The following is a 10,479-nucleotide window of genomic DNA, read 5'->3' on the forward strand; positions in this document are numbered from 1 at the left end:
AGAGGGGACCCGTAACCAAGGGCTAAGGCGATGTCTGAAGTTTGGAGCAGCAGAGGCTTGGATGAGAATGCCAATCCAGGGGTTACGAATCAGGCACAGGGTCCGTCTCGGGGAGCAGACCCTGCACCCTCGCTGGCACCGGCCATACTGCCGCTTCTCCATCAAGGCCGATATGTGAGATGGGTGTGTTCCACGTGGCTCCGAAACTCTGCTCTAATAAAGAAATACATTTCCTCCCCAATCTTCAAGCTGTTGGGTGTTCCTTGCTTTTGGGAGGTGCTTTAAATCTGACTGCCAGAGCCGTGGGCTGCTAAGAGCAGAAGCTGGCTGCACGATGCTGAGCTCAGGTCTTCCTCCTGTTTTCCTGTTGCTCACAGCGCTGGAGTTGAGCTGGACCCTCAGCGATGAAGAAAAGAAGATAATCTTGGATGGACATAATAAATACCGCTCCCAGGTGTCCCCTCCTGCTATGGATATGCTGAAGATGGTGAGTGGCTTTTATTGCAGGGGCATGTCAGAGGGTGTTTGTGTCGTGCAAGCCTCAGTCTTGATGCGAGGAGGAATTGGGGTTTTCTTTAGGGGCGACAGAGCAATTCTTCTGTAGGGTTACAGCTAGGTACCAGCGGAAGGGTTCCCTAAATTGCCTCTAAAGAGGTGAGTTTCCTTTCACCTGTAGAGTTGCCTTTGATTGTTTGTGGAAGTTCTTAAGTGTCATCCGAGTCCCCTGATGCTCCATGTGAGAGCGCTGCAGCCCTCACTCGCGGCAGTGCCCACTGGAGCTCCTCGTGGTGGGGAGGAAAGGCAGGCGAGACACTGCCCGGAGCAGGTGCCCCGGGCTGGAGGGGGAATCCTGCTGCGTGGGGCATCGCCTTTGCAGGTGAACGGGCTTTAATCCATAGGAGGGAACGTCAACTTCAAACATGACAACCGGGTCATTCAGTTAATGGGACTTTCCGTCGTGCTCCTGATCCCCACCATGACTTGCGTGTGGCTGTCTTGCAGGCGAGGGACCCCCATTTTGGTTGGGGAAACTGAGTCAGGTGCCCACCATCACGTGTAGCTGCAGTGGCAGCAAAAACGAGCTCTCGAGCTGGTGCTGCTTTTTGTCTTATTTGGACCCTTGATTTGATTAAAATTTGGCTATCGTGTTTTATCTTGCACTGCACGTGATTTTTTGTCACCGTTTGCAACACACGAGGAGGAGGAGGAGGAGGAGGAGGAGAACTGTTTATCATGGATAGTTGGAGTACTTTGCTCTTTCGGTCTCGGTGTGTCCAGAGGAGACCTCTCTCTCTGACCCAAAAGTTGCCCAGGCTGAATTAAACCTTTGTGGGCTGGTAAATGGGAGCTTACGGAGCAAATGCAGCAAAAAGCTAAATTCAGGCATAGGAGGGCTCACTGGTGACTTCAGACTCAAAGGGGACAGAGCCAGACCCCTGAGCACCATGATCCCACAGCAACCCATCAGAGCAAGGCACGGAAAAGTTGGACAATAAGGGATTTGGAGACAAATTCTTAGAGAAAGCCGGAGGGAAATAATTTCTCAAGGTCCTTAAAGGCAGCGGCAACTCTGAACCAGTGGCTGCTGCTCCCAGCCGAAGCTTTGATTGCAGATCGTGTACTTTGAGTCGCTCCCCATCACAGCATTGCTTTATTTCTGGTTAAAACATACAGGACCCACTCACGGTCCAGACCCAAAGGCTTTTTTTTTCTTTTTTTCTTTTTTCTTTATTTCTTTTTTCTTTTTTCTTTATTTTTTTCTTTTTTCTTTTTTCTTTTTTCTTTTTTCTTTTTTCTTTTTTCTTTTTTCTTTTTTCTTTTTTCTTTTTTCTTTTTTCTTTTTTCTTTTTTCCCTTTCCTCCTTTCTTCCTTTTTCTCCTTTCTTCCTTTTTCTCCTTTCTTCCTTTCTTCCTTTTTTCCTTTCTTCCTTTTCTTCCTTTCTTCCTTTCTTCCTTTCTTCCTTTCTTCCTTTCTTCCTTTCTTCCTTTCTTCCTTTCTTCCTTTCTTCCTTTCTTCCTTTCTTCTTTTTTTTTCTTTTTCTTCTTTTTTTCCTTTTTTTGAAGCACAGCAAACATTTAGCTCACAGCAGCTCTGACAATTTCTTGGTAGAGGTTTTCCATGAGAGCACCATCCTCACTTCCCTCCTGGGACATTTGCTCGGGCTCTCTTCGCCTCCCGAGTTCACCTGCTGCGGTGGCACCGTGCCCAGCTGAGGTCACCCCGCGCTTCTGTTTGGGACACGGATCTGGTTGCTGTGGAAATAGTTGGGCGATGGCGGGGGGGGGAATACATAGCCTAAAGCCACATTTCTTTTTTTAATGAGGCAAATCCTGCAGGTGCGAGTCCCTGTTTACGGAGCCCAGCTCCCTGCTCAAGGGAGAGGGGTGTGCGCTCCCCAAACTGGGTTTCCAGCCATCACTCTCAGCCTGGCTTGGGGCCACGGTGGAGGTCAACCAACGTTCTGTGCCCCCATCCAGATATTTTGGTGTTTCCTTCCCCCCGGGTCCCTTAGCGCTGCTGCTTGGGTGCCTGTCCACATCCCCTCCCCACCCCAAAGGTGACGTGTCCTGCATCAGGGCCATGCTCTGTCCTGCTTTGGATCCAGCCCGGGCTCTGTTTGGGAAGGTCCCCCCTTGGGACCCACGGGGTGCTGGGCTGCCTTCCAGCCCGCTGCAGACGCAAAGCTGCTGTCTCCATCAAATGGCGCAAGGACAGTCCAAACAGCTGCAGCAGAGGGTTCCCCGTATGCCTCCCTGTGAGAAAACCTCTCCTCCTCCTCCTCCTCCTACCGCATATCAATGCGGACCGTGGGCCCGTGGGCTCAGCTGGCGGTGGGGCCGCAGCCGCTCTGGAGGGGGCTCCTGGCACGCAGCCGGCCACGTCTCGGATCCAGGCGAACATATGATGTTTCCCAGGAGCGTGTGTTCCCAGGCTCTGTGCAGCTGCTAGGGGAGGTGTGTCCTGCTCTCCTCCCGTCCCCACCCTGGTCAAAGCGGGATGTCCCCAGGCCCCCCTCCTGGGTGACCCAGGGTGAGCTTCCTCCCTTCCTCCATCCAACTTCACAGTTTCTCCATGCTGAGTTGAGGATGCTCCATGATGATGATAGAGATGCTCCGGGCAAGGTTGTGAGAGTCGTGCTGATGCACTGACCTCCCCCTGTTTGACCTATAAGCTAAGGTTTGGTTTGGGCTGGGACTGACTGTGGAGCTCCCCTCTTCTGAGGACTTCTCAAAGGACACGCAGAGAGACCCACGTGTTGGGTAGGAATTGAATTTTATGTATAAATGGGGAAATTAAGCAGGTCGAGGGAGGCGATTCTGCCCCTCTACTCTGCTCTCGTGAGACCCCACCTGGAATATTGCATCCAGCTCTGGAACCCTCAACATAAGAACGACATTGACCTGTTGGAGCGGGGCCAGAGGAGGCCACGAAGGTGCTCCAAAGGCTGGAGTCCCTCTTCTGGGAGGACAGGGTGGGAGAGTTGGGGGTGTTCAGCCTGGAGAAGAGAAGGCTCCTGGGAGACCTTAGAACCCCTTCCAGTATCTGAGGGGGGCCTACAGGAGAGCTGGGGAGGGACTTTTTGCAAGGGCATGTAGTGATAGGATGAGAGGAAATGGCTTCAAACTGGAAGACAGGAGATTTAGATGAGATATTAGGAAAAAAATTTTCACCTTGAGGGTGGTGAGCCCCTGGAGCAGGTTGCCCCGAGAAGCTGTGGCTGCCCCATCCCTGGAGGTGTTCAAGGCCAGGTTGGACAGGGCTGGGAGCAACCTGGGCTGGGGGGAAGTGTCCCTGCCCAGGGCAGGGCGGTGGCACCAGATGGTCTTCAAGTTCCCTTCCAACCCAAACCATTCCATGATTCTATGAACTGTGGCCAAGAGAGCTCAGGGGTCCTTGGTATTTGTGTGTATATCAGTGAGCCCAGTGTCCCTCTCTGTATGCTGACGCTGAGCTCCTTCCAGAGCTGGGACACGGAGCTGGAGGCCTTTGCTCAAGCCTACGCAGAGAAGTGCATCTGGGACCACAACAAGGAGAGGGGCCGACGAGGAGAAAACCTCTTTGCTATGGCCCCCACCCTGGACCTGGAATTCGCAGTGGAAGACTGGAACGGGGAGGAGAAATACTACAACCTGACGACTTCCACGTGTGTCCCCGGGCAGATGTGTGGCCACTACACCCAGGTACCGAGCTGGTGGGGCAGAGGGATGGGGTTGTTTGGAAAGGAGCTGTACCTGAGCCCCAGCTCCTCCCAGAGCAAAGGCATGGGGAACCAGGTAGGACTCACAATGATATAGGGGGACCTGGACACGGTGTCAGCCATTACCAGCCTTTTTGGAGAAGACCTCTTTTAAACAAGCTCTGCAGCCCTTTTTTGGCTACTCAGCAAAGCTGGGTGCCAGCTTGTCTTAGGCAGAGACATGAGGTCTCAGTGTTTCTTCACAGCTTGGGTGGGAGCAAGGAGGAGCAGAGATGGTAGTGGTAAATATGAGGTTGGATGTACGGAGGGTTCCAGAACCAAAGCAGAGATGGTGATGCTCTACCTGGCTGGACTATTTGGTAGGAAAGCTGTGGCACTTGGATAAGTGGGCTGCAGCCCTCGGTTGGGAAGGTGCTCCAGAGAGGGGCAAGGGGCAGAATCCTGAATGCTAAAGCAACGTGCGGATGTGGGATCCCGGGCACACACTAAGAGATGAGGGGGACACGGCGTAGTGACAGAGCAGCCTTCAAGGCCAGAGGTCAGGTTGCCAACAGGGCATCTGCCTTCACCCAGTCACCTCACCTTCATGCCTGGTCTTTGCCTTAGGTGGTCTGGGCAAGTACACATCAGATTGGCTGTGGGGCAAAGTTTTGCGAGAAGATCGACGGAATTGACACAGAGGACATGTACCTGCTTGTTTGCAACTATTATCCCCCGTAAGTCCCATGCCTCGCATGGCTTGGTGTGTCTTGATGGGGTTTCTGTGCTGGAAAGGTCCTTCCTTTAGTGCCTATAACAGAGCAGGATTTGGCCTTGTTCAGAAATAAAAGCAAAGCAATTCCAAGGAAGGCCTTTGTTATCTTGGGTTGGTCACAAAGGCAGGAAGGGTTGTCTGGTGATCCATGCCCGTGATTGCGATTGCTGAGGTCTGGTTCAGCTCCTGGCGCAGAGCCGGGGTGGGAGCTCCCCCCCGAGAGCCGCCCAAGGCCGATGCTGAGGGTACAACCGGCAGCTCCCTGCTCTGTGCCTTGTTCTTCCCCGCCAGCAGCAGCGGTCGCCTGGGGTGGAGAAGCATGTTGGCCCCAGCAGGAAGGGTTGGATATGGGAGGAGAGGTGGGTGCCCGCTGGCAGAGCCCTGGGATGAGCCCTGGGGACCACTTGCTTGGAGCTGGTGAGACCAACGAGAGCGGCCGGTCGCTGCAGACCTTCTTAGGGGTCTTGAGCAGGAGGGAGACAAAATCACCTGTCCAGATGCCCCTCGACTGCTCTGTTCTAAGGGGTGGTGAAGGATCTGGTCCATGGAGGTGTCTCCCCTGGTTTCGGCAGCCTTGGGGTCGGGCCGTTGAGTAAACGGCACTGACAGTTCATGGCAAGAGGCCCAGACCTGGTTTTTACACTAATCCTGAGTTTTGCCTTGACTGGGATGTTCCAGTTGAATCAGACCCCTTCTTTGGGATGGGTGTTTCCCTCTCTCCTCACACCTTCTTTTTCCTGGCGTCTTCTGCTTCCAGGGGTAATATGAAAGGCCGAAAGCCGTACAAGGAAGGCCCCTCATGCTCGCAGTGTCCGGAGGGCAGAGTCTGTGTCAACTCCTTGTGTGGTAAGTGAAACGGAGCGACGCGTGTCTCTTGACAGGCTATTGGGACTCAGACCCCTGGGTTGGGGTCCGAGCTCTGAACCCTCCTGGGGCTATCAGGAAGCCCTGGACCAGCAGTTCCAGGGCCAGACTGTGAGACATGAGGTGCGATAGCAGCCCCTGAGACAGGTCAGCTGCCTGAAGATGAGGAGGATCAGACAAGGACCTCGTACCCCCTTAGCCAGCAACTTCTGCCCCATGAGGATGCCCCTTGAGGGGCAGGAGGTTGTGTGAGGCAGATGAGATGTCTCCAGGTTGGGGGATGGCCCAGAGTGACCTGAGAGGGGTCAGCTCTGCTTCACCCCCCGCTGATTTCTGCTGGCCCTCCTCAGAGCAGGGGACCCATTGAAGTCAGCTGACCCCCGCCCTAACCCACGGCACTTTTCGTTTCTTACCAGAACCCACTGTAGAAGAGACCACTCCAGCCTCTGTGACAACAAAGGCAAGCCCATCCACCCCAACCACAGCCATGCCAAAACCCACAACCACAGCCAAACCAGAACCCACAACACCAGTGCCCACCACAACCACAGCCAAACCAGAACCCACAACACCAGTGCCCACCACAACCACAGCCAAACCAGAACCCACAACACCGGTGCCCACCACAGCCAAACCAGAACCCACAACACCGGTGCCCACCACAGCCAAGCCACCACCCACAACCACACTCCTAACCACAACCACAGCCCAACCACCCACAACCATGCTTGCAACCACAACCACAGCCAAGCCACCACCCACAGCCATGCTCCCAACTACAGCCAAGCCAAAACCCGCAACACTAGCGCCCATCACAATGGCAGCAAAGCCAAAACCTGCCACCACGCTCCCAACAACCACCCCAGCCAAGCCAAAACCCTCAACACCAGCAGCCACCACATCTATGGCCAAGCCAAAACCCACCGTGCCAGCACCCACCACCACTACTGCCAAGCCAAAGCCCACCATGATCACAGCTGCCGTGCCAAAACCCACCACAACAGCCACTACCACCAAGCCAACACCCACCACACCAAAACCCACCACAACTCCCACTACGGCCAAGCCAACACCTGCCACAACCCCCACTACAGCCAAGCCAACACCCACCACACCAAAACCCACCACAACTCCCACTACGGCCAAGCCAACACCTGCCACAATCCCCACTACAGCCAAGCCTACACCCACCACACCAAAACCCACCACAACCCCGACTACAGCCAAGCCAACACCCACCACACCAAAACCCACCACAACTCCCACTACAGCCAAGCCAACACCCACCACACCAAAACCCACCACAACCCCCACTACAGCCAAGCCAACACCCACCACAACCCCCACTACAGCCAAGCCAACACCCACCACACCAAAACCCACCACAACCCCGACTACAGCCAAGCCAACACCCACCACACCAAAACCCACCACAACTCCCACTACAGCCAAGCCAACACCCACCACACCAAAACCCACCACAACTCCCACTACGGCCAAGCCTACACCCACCACACCAAAACCCACCACAACTCCCACTACAGCCAAGCCAACACCCACCACACCAAAACCCACCACGACCCCCACTACAGCCAAGCCAATACCCACCACAACCCCCACTACAGCCAAGCCAACACCCACCACACCAAAACCCACCACAACTCCCACTACAGCCAAGCCAACACCTGCCACAACCCCCACTACAGCCAAGCCAACACCCACCACACCAAAACCCACCACAACTCCCACTACGGCCAAGCCAACACCCACCACAACTCCCACGACAGCCAAGCCAACACCCACCACACCAAAACATTCCACAACCACCACTACAGCCAAGCCAACACCCGCCACAACCACCTCTATGGCCAAGCCAACACCCACCACACCAAAACCCACCACAACCCCCACTACAGCCAAGCCAACACCCACCACACCAAAACCCGCTACAGCCACCACTATAGCCAAGCCAGCACCCACCACGCCAAAATCCACCACAGCTGTGGCTAAGCTAAAACCTGCCACAGCTACAGCCAAGCCAGCAGCTCCCACACCAACATCCACCACCACTACAGCCAAGCCAACATCTGCCACTGCATCAGCAAAGCCAAAACTCACCACTACAACACCAGCACCCACCACAACAGCAAAGAGACAGCTGAAAACAGCCACAACCACAGAGCCAGAACCCACTGAAACAGAAAGACCCAATCCTACTGAGGCAACTGGTCTAACTCTTTCCTTTGAGCCCACATTAGACCTGGATTATAAAGTATCTCCAGCAGTAGAGGTAGACACTGGAGAGCCTGTTAGTCCCTTAACTACAGAAGATCCAGCCTTACTAGAAAGCATGGGCACAGCTTTCAGCCCCAAATCAGTCCCAGAAACAAATAAAAGTGTCAAAGAGGATGAGAAAGAGGAATCAGCCTTTTCCAGTCCACCTCCATCCTTCAGCCAAATTGTTCCAGAGGTCAAGTTAGGTTTCAATAAAGCTGAGCTCATAACCCCCCCAAAGTCAGTGGTCTTCAGCCCTGAAGAGCCCACCTTCTTGCGCTTAACATCATCTTCCAAAGAAAAAAAAGGGCAGAGCCCTGCTTTCCAGACCTCCCTCTCAGGTAAGGTAATTGTGGATTCCGTCCTGGCATGGACACTCAGACATTTAGTGATCCCCAAGCAGCATGGAGAGTGCTTGGGAGGAACCAGTATCAAACTGGTCCTTTGGATCCTCCTCTCGTATGTGGCACCAACCCTTTTCCTCACTCTTTCCTCTAACACTGAAAGGGGCTGGTTGGATGTCTCGTTCGTGAAGCATGGTTTTGTTCACAGCCTGCTCCCCACTAACCCACCAGCTGTGTCATGCCTTCGCTGGATCACTGCACTGCTGCCCCGCACCTCGCCGTGTCTTGGTGCACGTCACTGGTGGACCTGCATGAGCGGGAGTCTCTTTTGCCCAGATCTTCCCCTCTAACTCTACCTTTTCTTCTCTTCTGCTAGCAGGTGCCCTGGACACTGAAGAACTGGAGACAAACTCAGACCAGACAAGCATGGATCAGCCCACAGCTGGAGCTCCCAGTACCTGCTTGGGGCTTTCACTCTTTCTCCTACCCAGCATCATCCTGGTGGGCCTTCTGCTTTGAATGGTCTTTCTCAGCTGCTCCTGCACCAGTCACCAAGGCTTTCTTCAGCATTGGTTGTTCCACAACCCTGGTAGGCTTGGGAGACACCATGGACACTTCAGGTTGACACGCTCTCTTCTTATGCTGCCTTATCTGCTCCAACCCTGATGAGCCAAGGGCAGCTGGCAGTCCCATGGGAACTTGGTCCCCTTCCCGAGGAGACCCAAGGGCAGGAGGGTGTCTGCCATAACGCTGGTGACCTTGGATGCTTCTCCCTTCTTCCCAGCCAGCCTGGGCTTCTGGTCCGTTTCCAAACTGGAAATGATGAGCTGTCCCACCCACCTGTGTGGCTTGCAGGCCCTGCCACACCGTGTCCCCAGGGAAAGCAGAATGACTTGGAAACCTGAGTGGCGATGAGACGTGGTCATTGGTTTGGGTGTTTGTCTGTAGCTGATATGTGGTGGTTGGATTTGGTGGTTGTTAGGATGAGTTTCCAACAAAAATGTGCTTTTCCCCTCCTGATGTGTCTGTCTCAATTTTGGAGAAGTTTCATCTCTTCCCTCCTTGTCCAAAAAGAGTGGCACTTCTTTTTCTTCCACAGGAGAGGATTTCTATTTCCTTCCTGGTGGTGGTACAGCTGTGGCCAGTACTACCCAGAGGTACTCCTTTCTCCTCCTCACACCTCCGCAACCCTTCCTCCTTCCTCCCTTCTGCTCTCTGCCGCATGTACCCATTCCACAGTTAGTCCATTGCCATGACTTGATTTTACGCGTGTGCCTGCACGTGTGTGCGTGCACAGAAGAAAAACCTTCAGCGCTAAAGAGGAGTTACTGGCTCCTTCATACAGCTTTCTTCTGCATGGCTTCCTTCTTTGCCTAACTTAGGTGTATTTGAATTTAGATACAGATCCCGGTTGACATATATTTTGCGTGTGGTGGAACCCGGTCAGGAGAAACAAGTCATCACGTGTGCTGGTACAAACTGAGCTCAAGAGAGCCAAATGAATGATGTTAGAGGTTACTGGTGGTTCCAGGACGTGTTGGAAGGTGACTTTCATTGTCTGGGACGCTGTGTGCTTTATTCCCGTGTGTCTCTACTCCCTTCACATAAGGATTCCCAGAAAGGTGTGTTAAATATGTGACAAGCTTTGCAGACCAGTGGAAGGGACTGGAAGATATAGTTCCTTCTCTGGCTGCAGATTCCTTTGGTTTCTTATACGGATGAGGTGGAGAATGACCTGAAGGCCAATATTCATGTCCTCCCCCATGATGCTGTGTCCTGTGCACCCCCAGAGCACGCACTGAATAAATCCTGTTGTGAAAGTCTGTTGTGGGGCGTGCAGTGTCTCGCTGGGGGATCTGGAGTCCGGGCCCCCACGTATTCTGTCTGTAAAATGCTTTTGATTGTGTCCTGAGGTGGAATTCCTAAAAGACACCGTGGTTACTGGGGTTGCTGAAGGGGTTTTTTTTGGCTTTCCAAAAGCACCCAGGCACCGGTTTTTGCAAGGTTGCAGCGTAATGTTTCTAAGCCTGTGTAAAAGCGGCAGG

General features: G+C 53.7%; 1 protein-coding gene across 1 annotated transcript; it reads left to right on the top strand.

Moving 5' to 3' along the window:
- Positions 1 to 334: 334 nt before the first annotated feature.
- On the top strand, positions 335 to 10,251 carry PI16 (peptidase inhibitor 16; the record flags this gene model as incomplete). Its single annotated transcript, XM_082494462.1, has 5 exons — positions 335 to 487; positions 3,963 to 4,181; positions 4,805 to 4,914; positions 5,710 to 5,798; positions 8,811 to 10,251. The coding sequence occupies 5 exons, from the start codon at positions 335 to 337 to the stop codon at positions 8,951 to 8,953; spliced, it is 714 nt and encodes a 237-aa protein (XP_082350588.1). The 3' UTR covers positions 8,954 to 10,251.
- Positions 10,252 to 10,479: the final 228 nt, after the last annotated feature.

Source organism: Vanellus vanellus (assembly GCF_965231255.1).
Source record: "Vanellus vanellus genome assembly, chromosome: 23".
NCBI lineage: Eukaryota > Metazoa > Chordata > Aves > Charadriiformes > Charadriidae > Vanellus > Vanellus vanellus.